Here is an 18937-nt window from a genome sequence, read left to right on the forward strand (position 1 = left end):
GCGACAGGAGACATGGAAATGACAAGCTAGACAGATAGATTCCCCCGGCTCTGCAAGTGGATTTATGACGCAATGGCTTATCGAGTGCTACGCTGTTGGCACCATTTAGTAACATTTAGCGATTCCAGTCCTGCCCCACGTTCCATCCCTGGTTCCCGTAGCACTGGAGGCATTTGTCCACGTGTAAAAGCAAGGGCAGGGCTTCCCTGGTGGCGCAGTGGTTGAGAGTCCGCCCGCCGATGCAGGGAACACGGGTTTGTGCCCCGGTCTGGGAAGATCCCACATGACGCGGAGCGGCTGGGCCCGTGAGCCATGGCCGGTGGTCCTGCGCGTCCGGAGCCTGTGCTCCGCAACGGGAGAGGCCACGGCAGTGAGAGGCCCGTGTACCAAAAAAAAAAAAAGCAAGGGCAGCATTTTGCTTCATGAGGGGTTCGGGCAGGGCTGGTAGGAGACATTGCCAGAAGCAGGTTTGGAGCTGGGCTGAGGACAGAGATGCAAGAACTTTCTCAGAACCTGGGGTCCTCAGAGAGCAGGTCCAGGGCACTTTAGTCCCCAGGCAGGGGCTGGGGAGGAGGCTTGGTGGCAGCCTGGGGCTCCCTCCCCGCCGCTGTCCCGGTTCTGCTGGTTACAAGGCAGGAATAGCCAGACAAGGCAGAGATGGGCAGAGGACACTGGGGGAAGGGAATGAGCCCATTCTTTTTTTGTTTGTTTGTTTGTTTGCGGTACACGGGCCTCTCACTGTTGTGGCCTCTCCCGTTGCGGAGCACAGGCTCCGGACGCGCAGGCTCAGCGGCCATGGCTCACGGGCCCAGCCGCTCTGCGGCATGTGGGATCTTCCCGGACCGGGGCACGAACCTGTGTCCCCTGCATCGGTAGGCGGACTCTCAACCACTGCGCCACCAGGGAAACCCCAGGAATGAGCCCATTCTTGGCTCCCTCCATGGGATCTTGTCTCTCAGTCTACATCCCTACCCTCTAGCTCCGTAAGGGTGGGTGTGGGGCAGACTTTGGTGTCTTTCTCTCCAGATTGCTGGGCCCCAGTGACCTCACAGTGAACACCACTGCCAGGCTGTGAAACTCCGGGCCCATGCAGTGGCACATGTACATCCCTGAGAAGCAGAGCATCCCTGGGGGAGGAGAACTGTGCCTAGAGCTGAGGAAGCAGGAGGCCTGGGATTGGGGCCGGCTCCGCCACTTCCTGGCTGGGTGACCTTGGGCAAGTCACACAACCTCTCTGGGCTTGGTCTTCCTCTGGACCATGATGGAGAATAAAGGAGGAAATGCCTGTGTGCTGAGGGGCCTGTCCCCCCTGAAGCTCAATGAGTGGGACCTGCTGCTTTCCCTGGTGAGGTCCCTCCCCCAGCCTCCACTCTGTCCCCCACCCCACCCCCCAACTCCTCCCCTTGACACGAGCCCAACTGGTACTCAAGACCCTCTTCCTCCATGGGGCCTTCCCTGATGAGCTGGCCATCGTGTGCTCTCCTCCAGCCAAAGCAGGGCTTCTCAAACTAGCTGTAGGGAAGGCCCACGTGGGTCTTTCCAGTCCACGGCATGTGGTCCTGTTGTGCATGACAACCATGCAGCCTGCATCACGTGACTCTTCTGGAGAGCTGGACAACATCTGAAGTGGTCTAGACCCTGTTCAATGAGATCACAGCAAAGACAACTTCGTATCAGCGTTTCCAGATGCTCAGTCTCAGTAATGAGCAGGCTGCAGTCCCGCACAGTCCCCACCGCCCTTTCAGCAGCGCTGATCTAAACCCCTCCTTTGGGGCCAGGATTCATAGCCCAGAATCTCTGGTTCACTTTTCAAGGGAGTCTGGCTGCCGGCCAGCCCTGTACCTGGGCGCCTCCTGCTGTAAGACTCGGTGCTGTAGCAGCTGGGCTGGGCTGCCGGAAGCAGGAAGAACCCCTGTCCAGGAGGGTGGAAACCTTCGGTTTATTCAGAGCCCTTACCGCCTGGCAGATTCTGGGTGGGCCCCTTCCCCCGCTTCGTTCTCACTCATCAACCCGCACATTATCACCCACCGAGGTCGGGGCAGGGGTTGGGGAGACACATGACAGTCACAGAGCTCTGGTGAGACACGGGAAGCCCTTCCTCTGTGGTGGGCTCAGCCCCATGCTGGTTCTAGCCCTCGTCCCTGGACTCACCCAAGATGAGGGAGCACGACTTCTCCAGGGTCAGCTCTGCCTTCTGCCTCCGAGGAGCTCGCCCAGGGGGCACACTGGGCAAGCCCTGGTTCACGGCTCCAGGAAAAGGCTGCGTACGTGCCCTGCCTGTGCTGCTTGATCCCCAGCGTTGGCTGTACCCACAGGTGGCCACCTTCCTGCTTCGTCTGCATCTCCTGTGCACACCCTCCAGGAGGAGGCCTGGGGGCTCCAGGACAGCAGTGAGGGGAAGGACCTCCCATCTCCCCACCTGGCCAGGAGGGGTCATTCCCAGCAGTCTCCTGCCTTTGGGCTGAGGCTAGGAGGTGGGGGAAGGATGGGTCCAAGGCCACAGGGTGAGATCAGGGCCTCTTCCTGTCCTGCAGGCTCCTCCCTCGTGTCCTCTCATTCTTTCCAGCATTCTCCTTCCCATCACCACCTTCCTTCCACACTCCCAACTTCCATGATGGGCAGGCAAGTGAGCGTTTTCCGAGCTGGGAAGGAGCTGCAAAAGCCTCCAACCCAGGGTTTCCGCTGCTCAGCACCGTTGACATTTGGGACCAGGTAGTTCCTTGCTGCGGGGCTGCCCGTGCATTTGAGAATGCATCTGAGTATCCCGGGTCTCTAGCCACAAAACGCCCGTAGCTTCTCCTCGCTGTGGCAACCAAAAATGTCTCCAGATGGTGCCTCGTGTCCCGTGGGGGACAAAATTGCCCCCACTTGAGAACTACTGGGCTAGTGCAGTTCCCCTCAATTCTGGTGACACTTCAGAATCACTTGGAGAACATTCAAAAAACAGAGAGACTCCCAAGTTTCCCCTCAGGCCTGCCGAGCCCAGATCTCTGAGGTGAAGCCTGAGAAACAGAATTTTCTGTCCCTTGGCTGCCAGGCATTGTGTGAAACTTCTGATTTTGGCTAATTCACTTCTTTCATAGACAAAGAAACAGGCAGGGCCATTGCCCAGCTTATGGGTGATTAGATGGCTATTCCTAGTCTCTGCCCTGAATCTCCCTGCTCACTGGGGTTGGGTGGTCCAGCAGCCCCCTCTAAACCACCCTCATGGCCTTGGAAGGCAGTCACTTGTCCAGGAAAAGCAGCCTCAAAACCTTTCGCAGTTTTCTAACAGAAATTAATTTCCAGCCGTCAGATCATTTCACTCTACCCCCCCGACCCTCTTCACATCCCTTTTAAAACGCAGCTTCTTAAAGGACGTCACTTTGCTGCCGACACTGAAATCTCCCTCACTTTACACTTGTCAGAGAGCTGACTGAGCGAGAGCACAGCTGATGGTGGCACCTGCGTGGCTGGCGTCTCTGTGCTGTCCCCAACCTCGGCTCTGTCTCTCCGAGTAGCAGATGCCTTTCCCACCCCCTCAGGGACCGGTTCCCAGTGTCTGGGAGAAGCTCACAGCTCACGGCTGAGCAGTTCCCAGGGTCAGGGGCTGGATCAGAGTCCCGGTCGGGCTCCATTCCCTTGCGAGAACCAAACTCCACCCTTCCTGAGCCCCCAACTGACAGGGCCCCACTGGTGTCTACCCCCCAGTTCCCACTGCCAGCTTTCGGGGATCCAGGCTGTGGCCCGGAGGTAGAGGTCAAGAGGCAAAGTAACCTGTCCCTCCTCCTTTGGAGGATCCATGCAGTGGTGGGGCCTAAGAAGGGAGGCCGGACAGGCAGGGAAACAGGCTGACCTGCCCAGGGGTACAACCCCAGGATCGGAGCATCTGTATGGTGGGTAGATAGTAAAGGCTCCACTTCTTGGGGTTGAGAAGGATTAAATGAGAAAAATCACAGGGTCTGGCACTGTGCAAGTCTTCAGTCAAAGCTGGAATTTAGAAGAAGAAAGGAAGGAAGGAAGGAGAGAGGGAGGGAAGAAGGGAGGAAGGAAAGAGAAAGGAAGGGAAGGGAAAGGAAGGGGAGGAGGAAGAAAAAATGGAGGCTAGGGAAGACTGAGACCGGCAGAGAGCTTAAGACCAGGAGAGAGTGGAAGATGTGTAGGAGGGACACCGGGAGGCCGAGAAGGCACGAGCTATGAGAAAATGTTAATGAATGAATCGAGAGCGAATCATATCAAGAGGAGGAGAGAAAGAATGTGTGAGCAGCAGAAAAGGAGGCTAGACCAGGATGGGAGGTCAGCGGTGCTCCAGGGCACTGCCCGCCCCCCACCTCCCTTCCCTGCTCTCAGCAAATCTGCATCAGCGACAGTGATGCAAACTTTACTTTCACAGGCGTCTGCTGGCTCCTGGGAATGGAGTGGTGGTGGAAAGTGGGTGTGCACACCCTGGGTGGACAGGCAAACCAGTCAGGGGGCGCTTCTGGAGAGACAGGCCGAGTCAGGAAGGAAGCAACTTATACATTCATAGTCGAGTAATACTAATCACTACTGTTGGTTAACGGCTTACCGTGTGTTTGGACCTGTGCTGTGTGAAACGCACCATATTGTTGAATCTCTCCAGAAGTTTTAGAATATAAATACTTCATCCCTATTAGCGCCATTTACAGATGGGGAAACTGAGGTTCAGGGATGTTAAGTGATTTACCCAAGGTCACATGGGTAGGAGGGGGCAAATAAAAGTTTCCAATGTGGATCTCTCTGGCCTCAAAGTTAAAGGTCTGAATTTCTACTCTCCTGTAACACCTGGAGTCAGAGCATATTCAGACCTAGAAAGGAGTGTAGGAAACACTACCCTCCTCATTTCACAGATGAGGAAACTGAGGCGGGGGGGCAAGGGAAGGAGACTTGTCCATGGTCACAGAGCAAGTTTGCCAGATTCAGAACAGGAGCACAGCCCTGCACTTTCCACCCCCAAAACACTTTTTCCTTCAGCACAGCCTCCTGGAGTCCAAGGTGGAGATCAATGCAGGAAGGAAGACCAAGGGCAAAAGAGAGCTCCTGGTGGGCAGGGGGAAGAGATGCAGGAAAACGTGAACCCGTCAAAATGTCCAGGTGCGACCCCATGGTCAGAGGGGACAGAAAATGAAAACCCATCCATTCATTCACTCTGTCAGTCATTCACTTATTCATTCAACAAACATGTATGGGGGCCCACTCTGTGCCAGGCCCCACAAAGGGTACAGAATTAGCCAAACACAGACCCTGCCCTCAGGGAGCTTATAACCAATGGGACAGCATATCTGGGACCCTTGGAGGGGAATGTGTGAACTCCAGAGCTGGGGTGTCTCAGGTCCTCACTGCCCTTAGGGTGGGTGAAGCAGGTTTCAGCTCTCCTGTGGGGCCCCGTTGTGGGAGCAGAGGAGTGAAGTAGCAGGGAAGGGGGCAGGGTGTCTCCTGAGCCCAGGGCTGCAGGGAGAAGACCTGAAGGTGGGAGCACCCAGGTGTGCCCCACTCCCTGAAATGTAGGCAGGAGATCTTCCTTCCCATTTCTTCCTCTCTGCACAACAGCGATTTAAGTTAATTAAGTGGAACAATAAATTCTTTCTCAACTGCCTAGAACAGAATAATCTTTCACTGCTCACCCGCTTTGGGGAAAGCACAGGCTCTTTACTTTGAGGTGGCGACAGGCTGTGGCTGTCCTAGAAAGAGGCTGTCCTGGGGCAGGATGGGGAGAAAAGGGTGGTTGGGGGCAGAAGTCCTGGGCAGTCAAGAGGGCTGAGAAAGGACATCTAGCATCACCACCCTCTGTCCCAAGTCTGGTTTTACCCTGGCTAGTCTTTAGAGCACCTCTGCATGGATTAGAAAACGCAGCCCCCACCCGAGGGTCCCGGCTCTGCTAATGCAGAGCCTGCAATTCTAGCCCCCAGAGACCTCTCCACTTGGCACCTCTGTGCAGGGCAGAAATTGCACAATTGCCTGTGGGCTCTGTACCTCCCCTGTATTGTCACTCCTTCACTACAGATATATCCCCTGTAGGCACACAGGTTTCAGAAGAGTTGATTGCGCATATGTTTTATTTCTGCAAATCAGATCCTAATTTTTAAATCCAATGGGGAGCCAGCTTTCTAAAGAAATCTTGATTTATGATCCCTCTTCTTTTTCATATTTAGATTTTTTTTCTCTTGGCTTTGCTTAAAACAGGCTATACCTTGAAAACCACATCTCTGATAAAGGGTCACTATCCAAAATATATAAGGAACTCATACAACTCAATAGTAAAAAAAAAAAAACCCCAAAAAACAAAAACAAGCCCCACAAATAATCCAATTAAATCTGGGAAATGCAAGTAAGAAACACAATAAGATTTCACCTCACATCTGTTAGAATGGTTATTATAAAAAAGCCGAGATAAGTGGCAGGGAGGCTGTGGAGAAAAGGGAACCCTTGTTCACTGTTGGTGAGAATGTAAATTGGTGCAGCCACTGTGGAAAATAGTATGGAGGTTCCTCAAAAAGTTAAAAATAGAACTGCCATATGATACAGCAATTCCACTTCTGGGTATGTATCCAAAGGAAATGAGATCATTACCTTGAAGAGATATCTGCATCCCCGTGTTCATTGCAGCATTGTATACAATAGCCAAGCTGTGGAAACAACCTAAGTGTCTATAAATGGATGAATAGATAAAGAAAATGTGGTATATACATACAACAGAGTTTTTTTTTTAATTGGAGTATAGTGGCTTTACAATGTCGTGTTAGTCTCTACTGTGCAGCAAAGTGAATCAGCTCTACGTATACATATACGCTCTCTCTTTTTGGATTTCACCAGATTTTCACCACAGAGCACTGGGTAGAGTTCCCTGTGCTAAACAGTAGGTTTTCATTCGTTATCTATTTTATACTTAGTATCAATAGTGTATACATGTCAATCCATACAATGGAATATTATTCTGCCATAAAAGGAAGGAAATCCTGCCACGTGTGACATGGATGAACCTTGAAGGCATTATGCTGAGTGAAATAAGTGAGACAGAGAAAGACAAATACCATATGATCTCACTTATATATGTGGAATCTAAAGAAGTTGAGGGCTTCCCTGGTGGCGCAGTGGTTGAGAATCCGCCTGCCAGTGCAGGGGACACGGGTTCGAGCCCTGGTCTGGGGAGATCCCACATGCCGCGGAGCAACTGGGCCCGTGAGCCACAACTACTGAGCCTGCGCGTCTGGAGCCTGTGCTCCGCAACAAGAGAGTCCGCGATAGTGAGGCAAATAAATAAAAAGTCGAACTCAGAGAAACAGAACAGATTGGTGGCCGCCAGGAGTGGAGCGGAGGTGTGGGAATGGGTGAAGGTGGTCAAAGGTACAAACTTCCAATTATGAATGAATACATTCTGCGGGTATGATGGACAGCATGGTGACTATAGTTAACGATACTGTGTTATATATTTGGAAGTTACAAAGAGAGTAGATCTTAATAGTTACCAACAGACACGCACACACACACACACACAATTGTAATTACGTGAGATGATGCATGTATTAACTAATCTGATTGTGGAAATTTTTTTGCGATATATACATATATCAAATCATTATGTTGTACACCTTAAACTTACACAATGTTATACGTCAATTACATCTCAATAAAGCTGGGAAAAAAAGCCACAGCCCAGAGCTGTGGTCAGATATATGGTCAGATATTCGGGTTGTGGAGCCAGGGGACCCCAGGACCCAAGAGGAGTGGGCCTTCCTTCCTCGGCCAGCAGACGGCAGTGTCCACTGGGGGTCTTGCCTCCCAGGGAGGGTTGCAATCTTGGCTTCACTGGGGAGTTGGGGGGCCTCTCTGTGCTCCAAGTCAGGATCTGCCACAGTCTCCTAGGCTAGGGAAGGCAGCCAGGCTCAGGTTCATCCCCAGCTACTGAAGTGCCTCCACTGAGCCGGTGCCTCTGAGGTCTCACTTCCCCTCTCTGGGCCTGTTTCCATACTTACCAATGGTGAAACTGACCAGCTATGACAAGTTGATGCTCAGGAATCTACCTTGGCACTCCAGGCCTGAAGGATCCATCGCAGCCCGGTGTCTGAACCCTTCCACAGATGGCCTGTCCAGTCTCCTCAAGCTCAGGACCCTCCCCTTGCCTGGAAAGCCCTCTCTTTCCTTCTTACAGTCTGTGCCCACTCTGCCATTCTCAAACTCACCTCCCTCAGGAAGCCTGCCCACACCATCACCTTGTGCTGAGCCCTTCTGTAATCCCATGGTCCCCCTGTGCTCACCAACACCTTGCCTTGCCATTCTCCTTTTAGTGTGTGTGTGTGTGTCTGTGCGTCCTTCCCTGCCTCTTCTGAATTCTTTTCCTTTTTTCCAAATCAAGGAGTCCTGGACTCCTTGAATGTAGAATCCCAGTTCAGCAAGGGGCTCAGTGAGATCACTTAACCTGGTGGTTTAAAAAAACAAGAGACAAAAATCAAAACAACTTTCCTTCTAAGCTGAAAAATCCCTTTTCAAAGGAAAGCTTACAGAGAAGGCAGAACAATCTGACAGAGTGAAGGAGAAGGCCCTGGTCCTGCTGCAGCCCCACTCCCCCGGGCCTGGAAGGAACACCAGGACCAGCCTGCTCTAGTCCAACCTTCTCGATAACCAAGGAAGATTCAAGGGCCCAGAGTGACCAAGTCATGATAGTGACCCCATGGGCGCTTCTAGAAGACTTTAAATTTCAGAAAGCATCTTCCTCCTTTTCTCCCCCCTCCCCAGGTGACCTGCATCCCTGTGAGGCAGGAAAGAAAGATTACATTGCCCAGAGGGGCCAGGTGACTCGCCCAAAGTCACACAGTTAGTAGCAGCAGGATTGGGCTCAGAACTCAGCAGCAGGGGGAGGAATCTTGCTGAAAGATCGCTCGCAAATGCTGCAGCTGTGGTTCTGCCCAAGGGCCAGCTCAGTCCCTGGCTCCTAGGGAAGGTTTTCTTGGGGCCTCTGAGGGCTCTCCCAGGCTGAGCATCAGAAGTTGTTGTGTAGGGGAGGGCAGGCAGGCCCCCGTCTCCTTGCTCCTCATGAATCTGGGGAGATGAGCGCGGCCCCTGGTGCCTCCAGTGGCCCTTCAGGATTCTTGCTGAAAGCTTAATTACCAGACCATCCCATCAAAGGAAATTGCACTTCTGTGCCTTAAAGACCAAACTGAGCTTCAGCAACATAGTTATTTATGGACTCTAATAAGCATTTTCTGGGTGTGATTAACCTTTATGCCAAAGTCACACTGGGAATTGGGATGGCAGCTTCAATTCTAGCCATGCTGTGTGCTGGCCAGGGGGTGGGGGCATGTACAGCAGCTGGAGCAGCCTGGAGCCGGCAGGCAGCTGTCACACTCCGGCCCGCCCACCCCGCCCTCTCCGTGGCTCCTGCGCCCTTCCCTCCCTCTCTGCCCATCGCTTCTTCCTGTGCCCTGCCCTGATCCATCCCCCTCCGTCCTTCATCCACTTGAAAAACAGACCTGATAGCCTGCTTACTGGGCCGTAGTCTCCACTCAGCTGCTAAAAACAGTTCTGTGACCTTGGGCACCTCAACTATAAAACCCCTGTAAAATGGGGAGCATGGAACTTGCTCTGTCTGCTTTCCACAGCACAGTGCCGCTTCCGTGTCAGCGACCCCTGGGTCCTAGGACGGTCAGTTTATGTGATGCTGTGATCGAGCCACAGCACGCCCTTGACCTTCTCAGATTTAACATTCCGGCTTTCGCTCTCTGGCAAGTGGAGAGATTTGCAGCTGAGGTGCGGGTTTTATTTGGGGGCCTCGGGGCTGCCAGGCTGGCACACAGAAGTGAGGATCTACCTCGTGAGTGAGCCTAGCGCCTGCCAGCTTCAGATCCTCAGTCCCATTTTGGTTTTCTCTCCACCTCACCAAGTCCTGAGAGCTTGGTTTGTCAAAAACGGTTCTGAAAGGAGAGCCAGCGGCTAAGGCTGATGACAGAGGGGTCCAAGAAAGTGGCGATTCTTAGGTCAAAACCACTTTTGGTTTACTTTGAGAGAGGATGACATGTCCAGTTTGGTGAAGCCCAGGCCTCTGATGTGACCCTACTCACCACATGCTCCAGCCATATTTTTTGGAGTGCTAGACCTCACCACAGAGTGAAGGAAGCTCTTCACCCTCCCCAGGAAAATGGTCAGCATTACACGCAACATTCTGCATTTAATTACAGGGTTTCATCCCCTCCCCTGCCTCGTGTGTTTGTAGACACCAGATTAAGAATTCACAGCTTTAGCAGAACACAAACAACAACCTTGAAACTTCAGGGGCTTGTCCCTACAGGGCAATACTCTCCTGTTGGTGGAGTTGGAAAACTAGTGAAAGTTGAAGAGGAGATCAACGTATGGTAGAAGGAAATACACAGGAAAACTCTGGACTTTTCATGAAACTGTGATTCAGGAATAAGCCAGGAGCCTTGACAAACCCTTCCGCAGAGCCAGAGGTGTCACAGGCCCAGATTCGTACAGAGCCAACATTTCCTGAGAGGAGAGATTGGTTTGGGAATTTTAAGAAACGTTTTTCTGTGCATAGTGCAAAACCGGCCCTCTATTGGGAGAAAATGACTGTGAACTAGCACATCCAAGGAGAGGGAAGGGTCAGGGTTACAGTCAGCCAGCCAAGGGCAGGCTCCATCCCGTGGCATTTGCTTTGGATTCATGATGAATCTGGAGGCGCCCTGCTCCTCTGTGAACCCCAGGACATTCAGATGCCAGGCTAAGACCTTCTGGCTGGTGTATTTGCCATCTGATTAGAATCCTGGGGCGTAAGTGCATTGTACTGAGGCAATTCCATGCATTTGGGACTAGTCTGAGTTCTCTGATTGCCAGGGTCTAGCACATGTACAGAGGGGACCTGGGCATATTGACGGGGGACCGAGCTGCTTTGCTTTGGAGGGTCGGAGAAGGTGCTGCCGCGGGGAGGGGCTCTGGACCTGGCGTTTGAGGACTGCAGACTTCACCAGGTGGGCCAGGGTGATGAGGGGGCAAAAGTGTGCAGACACCAGCAGGACCCCACATGCTGGGGAAGCAATAAGTAATTCAGCGTGAATAAAACGTGGTGTGCTTTCAAGGAGAATGTGAAAGACTGAAACACAAAGCACAGCTTCAGGCTTAGAAGGATAGCGATGGAATGTCAGGCAGCAGGGCTGACATTTTCACGTAGGGTGTTACCGGTTCCTTTCATTTGCCTGCGGCTGAGCTGCCTCTGGGAGCCCCATTTCCATGCTGTGTGTGTACACGTGTGTCTGTGCTGGGAGGTGGCAGAGGCAGGGGTGGGTGACAAGCCGTGGGTGGGTGTCTCTAGTCCCCTTCTAGAAGAGGCCTCTGGCCATCCCAGCTGATTGGCCCTCTCTGGGTACAGCTCAGAGCTGGGTCCCTGCTGACTGTCAGCGAGGACACAGCTCTCCGCTCGGCACGCAAGAGCCAGTGGCGGGCCTGGTGGCTTCCTCCTCTCTCCGCTTCTGCGTTTTGAAGTGGAAAAGGAGGGTAAAGATATTTCGCCATCTCTCCGGGGACAGTGAAGTTTAATTAGTGATTAATAAAGTGTTGGAAGTTCCTTGGGGCCAGAGAGATGAATGGGTTTGTTCTAATCACTCCCGAGTCCCAGGAGCGAGTTAGCTGACCCCAGCGCCGTTGGCTGAGGCCAAGCGCTGGGCACAGGATGGGGGTACAGGACCGGGGGGTGGACCTCAGAGCCTGGAGCTTGGCCCAGAGCAGAAAGACCCCTATGATGTGACAGGAGGAGTGTGCCAGCGAGGGGATAAACAAACCCACTGCGGACCCGGGCACAGCACTGAGGGGACAACGTGGGGGAGTCATCAGGGTCAAAGGGGGGGCTTCCTACAGGAGGTGTGGGTGGAACAGGTCCTGACCAGGAGTGGGGAGCATTCGATTCCATCTTGGGTGGGAGAGCGGGGAGCAGGGTCTTTGTCATCAGACGGCGGGAGTGGGCAGGTGGGTGGCACAGGTCGTGAGGGTCTGGGGCGCAGGGTGGAGGCCAGTTTGGGAAGAAGGTACGGCAGCAACAGGGTCAGGACTTGGGTGAGGCAAGTGAGGCACTTTTCTCAAGCATGGAATTTAAAGAGCTGCCCCAAAGTGCAGTATCAAGATAAATCATATTTTAATATTATTACTGATTTTTCCTTTTACCCAAGGCTCCAGTATGGCCCAGCACTGTTAGTGATCCTGGCTTTTTAAAAAAAGCTTTTGATATGTTGTTCATCATGGATTTTTTTGCATTAATTTAGAGTTTAAAAGAATATTGCATTAAAATATTATGTATCTTGACTACTAAGTTTTCTGGTGCCCCCCCCCTTAAATTTTGCACTGGAGGTGAATGCCTTGGTCTCCTCACCCTAGTCCTGGCCCTGCGGTTGAGGTCTGCAAATGAGGGCTGCGAATGTGTGCTGCTCGTGTTGGCCACCACCCTAGCTCTACTCTAAATTAGAAACTTGCTCACGTGGGACTCGGACAAGTCCCTACCTCTCTCACGAGCTCATTTTCCCCTGTGAAATGGCTAAGGCTGCTTCCAGATCGAAGTGTCCCTGTCTGAAGCTCTGCAGTGAATTTTGCAGAACTGTTTGGAAATGGGCTGGTGCTGAGACACCATGGCAGGTTGGGGGGCAGGGGGGAGGAGAGGAGATGGTCCCGGGGAGGGGACCCCAGGAAGGAAGAGCAGAGGAACAGGGGTGGTGATACGGAGAGCAGCCTCCCATGAAGTCAGGGAGACAGGGCTCTGCTGGTCCTTGGGCTCTCATGTCCTGACAACTGGAGGGGGGGCTAGTTACAATCCTCCACTACCCCAACCCCCTACACGCTCCTTAGCCCTTCACAAATCAAATCCCAAGGGAAACAATCACCTCGCCTCCAACCCGTGACTAAATAAGAATCACCAAGTTCAAATCAATCAGCCTGACCTACTGAGTGCCTCTTGTAGACCTGAAACACAATGTAACTCGTTAATATATTCAGCAAATTAGAATGCAATAAACAAAACAAAATCCCTCCCATCTTGGATCAAGCTGTGCTGCTCACAGAGGACTTCTACATACACTGCATCCTGTAAGCCTGGCGGAGTGGTGGTGGGGTGGCTATTACACCCGTCTTTACAGGTGAGGAAATCGAGGCACAGAGAGGTCAAGTAACCTGCCCATGGCAACACAGTGAAACTGGGGCTGGATGCCAGGTCTCTTTTGACTCTAAATCCACAGGGAAGGTGTTGACCTTAAGGGAGGGGACACAATGATTATGTGCGGGTGTTAGTTGAAGAAGTGGGCAGCCCTCTAGGTGTGAGGCCCATGCTACTCTCCCCAGGTGGGCTGAAATTTTGGAATCAGAGTGACACAGAGTCCCCAGGGAGGGTAAGAGGCAAAGATTCTCCCTGGATTAGGGCAGCCATCTTTCCAGACACATTTATCCCTTCACCTCTCTGGGCCTCAGCTTCCTCATCAGGGACAGCCAGCCCCACAGAGAATGAAGTACCGTCGCGGATATAAAATGACTTGGTAAATGGTGAGGCACGATTTGTAGTGACCAGTAATTAGCTGGGTGGGGATGAGGGCCCGGGAGGCAGCTCATTAAACCACAGGTCCTGAGCTCCTGCAGCTGGGGAGGGAGGGAGGCTCACTAATGGGGGTCTTCTGTGAGCCCATGCGGGTGGGGGGGTGCTGGGGGGGGCAGGTGGGAGGGTGTGGGTGTGGGTGTGTCGGGACACGCCTGTGCCACCCTTGAGACCCTGTGAGGATGGAGGTGGCTTGCTCAGGCAGAGCCTCTCTGGAGGCCCCCAGCCCTCAGGGAGAAAGTTCCCCTCTGTCCTGGGAACCTGGGCTCCTGCTGTCACCTGCCTCCCTTTCAGGCCCCTCAGAGAGCAGGGCAGCCCCAGACCTCATAGGCAGAGAGGACATGGAGGAGGGGGGGAGGGAGGCTGGGCCGGTGGGGGAGGGGTGTGTGTCTGGGATGAGACGTGTATGAAGGGGACAAGAGGGGCAGCAGGAAGCTCCAGGCCAGACAGCTCATGACACAGTCGAACTGTGTCCCTCACCTCCCTGTGCCCACAGGCCCTTATCCTCCTGGGGCTGCACTCCATCTCCGCCTCCCTCCAGGACCAGCACTGCGAGAGCCTATCCCTGGCCGGCAACATCTCTGGTGAGCACCCCCATCTGCCTCCTGCAAGATTCCAGGTCCCCACCCCCCCCACCCCCAGGGCTCCCAGAGCCTGCACACAGAGCTATGCCCTGGGGCAGGAACAACGGAGAGATTTCCCCTCTGGGGCTCCAAGCAATCCATCATTTATCCACGGAGTGCTGTGTTGAGCGGGATCCTGAAGGTGGGTGTAAGTGTGGTGGGAAAGAGCTGCGATTAGGTGACAGCATCAGCCAGGGGCACAGAGGGGCTCGGGGCAAGCGTGCCAAGTAGCTATCCTCCCTGCTTTGGGGTGGACAACAGGGGAAGTCGCTCCAGCCCTTGCAGCCGTGAGAACCAACAGAGCGGAGGGCTGGGCTGTGACTCAGGCATCAGTGAGGAAGAGAGCCTGCTGTTTGCTGCTGCTAAAAATGCCTGAAGCATAATATGTAGGGCGCTCTGCGTGGGGCACCGTCCGAGGTATTTGAGATACAGCTCTTCCTTGACTTACAATGGGGTTACGTCCAGATAAACTTATCATAAATTGAAAATATCGTAAGTCAAAAATTCATTGAATACACCTAACCTACCGATCAGCATAGCGTAGACTAGCCTACTTTGGAATGCTCAGAACACTTACATTAGCTACAGTCAGGCAGAATCAACTGACACAAAGCCTATTTTATAACAGTGTTGAACATCTCTTGTAATTTATTGGACACTGTACTGAAAGTGAGAAACGGAACGGTCGTCTGGGTACAGAGTGGTTGTCAGTGTGTCCGCTGTTTACTCCCATGATCGCGGGGCTGACTGGGAGCTGCTGCACCTGCCACCGCCAGCATCACGAGAGAGGACTGTACCACATATTACTAGCCTGGGAAAAGGTCAAAGTTCAAAATCTGAAGTGTGGTTTGTACAGAATGCATATTGCTGTCAAGCCGTCGTACAGTCGAAAAATCATTAAAGTCGAACCATCGTAAGTCGGCGGCCATCTGTATATTCACCCAGTTTTTACGACCTCCTGAGGCAGGTGCCGTTCTCCTCCTTTTACACATAAGGAAACTGAGGCACAGAGCAGAACTAGTAAGTGCTGGAGCTGATTTGAGCCCAGGAAGCCTGGCTCGCGGATACGTTCTTTATCACCGTGCTCTAGCCCTCCTCGATAGAAAATACTGCTTAATTGCAAATATTACTAATACTTGTATAACTTCACCATTTACAAAGTGCTTTTGTAAAATAATCTTATTTCATCCTCACAAGAGTTTAAGATGAGATATTTGTGCAGATGAGGAAACTGAGGCATGGGAGAATTCGGTTTTTGGGCTCCTAAGGCCATGCCTTTTCTAATTTGGGGTGTGGTCCTTGAACCCTCATCCTGGTCCCTTTAACCAGGGTCCTGGGGATGCTGCTGCCTAGCGAAGGTGGAGAGGTGCACCTGAGGGTCTTTAGGAGGCTTGTTCTTTGGTGATTCATTTTCCTCTGCAGGTCTCTCTCCTTGATTCAATCCAACTCATTAACTGAGCACCTACTGTGCGCCAGGCCCCATGTTCCCTGGGAGAACAAAGAGGAGCTCACAGTCTGGTACGGGAGTCAAGTGCACAAACACACGTGCTATGAGGTGCAAGGCCCGCGCTGTTGGAGAAATGGCCACCACGTGCTAGCAGGGAAGCAGGGGGTTTCTGAACCTGGGCCTGCGGGGAGAGGAGGCTTCCACAGCTCCAGGCAGCTGCCCCCTGGCCTGCTGTTCCCTCAGTAGGGTGGGGGTTGGGGGGCGAGAGAATGAGCACCAGACCTGGAGCACCGACTGGGTTCCCATGCTCATAGTGGTGCTCAGTCTTGTCCTGTGTGCCCTAGGGCCCCCCACTGGCAGCCACAGGGGTGAGTGCGCCTTTGACTCCCTTGAGCCTCACTTTGCAGTTATAGAGTAGGGTGGGAGGGCTGACACCTGCCTCAAGGATCTGTTATGATTAAATGCACTATGTTTAATGGCAATATTTCACAAACTGTAGAGTGCCATACCACTACTGAGTATTATTTATTATTGTTGGTAAGAGCAGGCTTTTAAAGTGCTTACTGTGTAGCTGGAATGAGGGGCAGGCACTTGCCATGAATTGCTCACTACAGTGGAAGTGGCAGGGAGGTTAGATTGGGGTGGTGTGAATTCAGGAAGCCTTCCTGAAGGAAGAGGTTTCAAGGTAAGTCTCTGAGAGACTCTGAGCAGGGACTGGCAGAGAAGAGCCAATGCTCTGAGCTGAAGCTAGAGTTGACTGAGGACTAGCAGGTGGGTTTGGTGGAAGAACAGGGGAGGGGTCGGGAGGGGAGAGCAATAAGCCTGGGGAGGTCCTGGGAGCCCAGAGCATCTGCCTGCAAAGTTGGCTAAGCTGGGCCATGAGGAACAGAAAGTTCTTGAGCAAGAGTCTGGAGAAAGACCGGGAGGGAAGAGACCTGCTCGGAGGCCTGGCCTGAGAAGAAGCTCCCCCTGATCCAGCCCCTTGCACGGCAGCCAGGTCAGTCTCCACTGACTCGCTTATTGTGTTCCTGCGCAGTGACAACCCTGAGCCCACGAAGGTGTCACCTGTCCTTGGAGGCAGCAGGCCGTGATGAATGTCGTTCATTTCCCGATGATTTGTACTCTGTGCCCCTACCCCCAGCCCAGCGCAGCCTGCCTGGCTTCAGGGCACACAATCCATCAATCCCTCCACGGCAGCCTCTGAAAATGGGCTATTTGTCTTCCAACGCTAAGACCTACCCAGACTGATGGGCACTGGTGGAGACAGATGGTGAGGGTGGGGTGGAGGGACTGAGACAGATGGATGGGCGTCTGGCCGGGGTGGCTGGCACTGAGCTGGGGCCTTTGGGGGGCCTCTCACATGCCAGGAGCAGGGAGAAGGTGGGTCCCCAGGGCTGAGGCTCCATCATGTGGCAGATCACAGACTTGACAACTCATAAAATCATGGCATGAATATGACGACGCCAGAAAGTAATAGAATTATTGACCCATGACATCAGAGATAAATGGAATCATAGCACTGACAAGGACTCAGGGTCATCTCCTGTCTTAAGGTCATGAATGATAATAATTAATGTAATAACTAATAATAACAACTAATGTTTACTTAGTGCCTATTGTATGTTAGACACCATTCTAAGTGCTTTAATCTCATTCAGTCATCAAACAATACTGTTAGGAATTTTATTTTATTTCATTTTTTTTTTTGCGGTACGCAGGCCTCTTACTGTTGTGGCCTCTCCCGTTGTGGAGCACAGGCTCAGCGGCCATGGCTCACGGGCCCAGCCGCTCCGCGGCATGTGGGATCTTCCCGGACCGGGGCACAAACCCGTGTCCCCTGCATTGGCAGGCGGACTCTCAACCACTGCGCCATCAGGGAAGCCCAGGAATTATTTTTATCATCATCTTACAGAAGAGAAACGTACAGCTCAGAGACTTTACGTAATTTGCTCAAGTACACACGGTTACTAAGCAGTAGCCCCGAGATTTGAATCAAGTGGCCTGATTCTGGACTTTCCCGCCACCATGTATGTGGTCACCTGGAAAGTCGCGGTACCCAGGGCCCACTATGGTCAGTCCTCCACGGGTGCAGAGACGCCCCTGCAGTTTCCCATACCTATACTGGGTTTACACACAGCTCCCAGTGTTCCTCAGAACCTACTATGTGCCTGACACCATACTAGGTGCAAAACTGAAGAGCCCATAGACCCACGGGACCGGAGGCTCCCGCCCACTTGTCCTGATGAATCACACACCCTACAAAGGCATCTTTCTATTCTGCCCAGCCAAGGAGAAGACAGTCCAATGACAAAGTGGCTGAGCAAAGAGCAGGACTGTCTGCCTGGCCTCTCTATGCCAGGTGACACAGGCAGAGCCCCTGCCCATTCATCCCAGCAGCACCTTCCTGGAATGAGCAAGCATGTGTGTTTCAGAGACTGCCCGTGGGCCACTTGGCTGCCCCTCTGGGCAGCCTTGGCTGAGTCTCCCTCCTGGGCTTAAACCAAACAGGGGGATGGGCTTCCCAGCTGCAGGGCTGCTGCCACGTGCCCACCTACCCTAGTTCATTCAGAAGCCCCTGATGGGAGACCCGACATAACTGGGGACAGGAACCAGGTTCCAACCTTTCTTGGAAGTTATCTGCTATGGAAAGATTTGCTGAGTACATTTGGCCCTGAGCCTGATGGGAAGCGAACTATATAATCTGTTTGGGGGAAGAAACCACCTTCAAAGGGTGGTGGCCACCCTCAAAGGGTCCTTTTCTGTTCATTAAAGCAGTTCCCCCCAGGACTCTGACTCAGCAGGTGTTTTTCAGAGGCAGGTGGGAGCCCTTCCTACTGTTCCTCTCTCCTCTTCCCTCCATTCGCAGGCATCTGGGGCGGGCTGACCACCGTGCTCCCATGAACACCTGGAGTGTCGGCCCCCATGCATCTGCTTTGCGCATGTGTGGGGAAGGAGGAAGATACAGGACCAGTTTTATGGGTTACTTTCGGCTGCACCCACCCCAGCCCCAGAAAAAACTCTGTAGGGATCTAGCTGCCCCATGAGTGAGGGGGTGAGCCACCAAGTGACAGGAATGTTAATACCTCAGACACACTGAGCACACACCTGCCTGAGGGCCTTTGTAGCTGCTGTTCCCTCCAGAACCCTCTTCCCCCAGGTAGGCACACAGTTACCTCTCTCACTTCCATTGGGTCTCTGCCTAAACACTAGGACCAAATTAAAATAGCACTCCCGGGCTTCCCTGGTGGCGCAGTGGTTGGGAGTCCGCCTGCTGATGCAGGGGACACGGGTTCGTGCCCCGGTCTGGGAAGA

The 18937-nt window shown here is 53.0% G+C and overlaps 1 protein-coding gene across 4 annotated transcripts in view; it reads left to right on the forward strand.

The window, feature by feature from the left end:
* Positions 1 to 18937, forward strand: part of CRHR1 (corticotropin releasing hormone receptor 1) — a 51955-nt gene that overhangs the window by 9269 nt on the left and 23749 nt on the right. For 3 of the 4 annotated variants that reach the window (XM_029212481.1, XM_029212482.1, XM_029212485.1), the window contains exon 2: positions 14052 to 14139. The exons of the other annotated variant lie outside the window; for it this stretch is intronic. In XM_029212481.1, the coding sequence (XP_029068314.1) occupies positions 14052 to 14139 (88 nt within the window). The remainder of the gene's footprint in view (positions 1 to 14051; positions 14140 to 18937) is intronic. 4 annotated transcript variants of the gene reach the window in all.

The sequence above is a fragment of the Monodon monoceros genome, unplaced genomic scaffold, assembly GCF_005190385.1.
Source record: "Monodon monoceros isolate NGI ecotype Baffin Bay Population unplaced genomic scaffold, NGI_Narwhal_1 Super_Scaffold_9, whole genome shotgun sequence".
Taxonomy (NCBI): Eukaryota; Metazoa; Chordata; class Mammalia; order Artiodactyla; family Monodontidae; genus Monodon; species Monodon monoceros.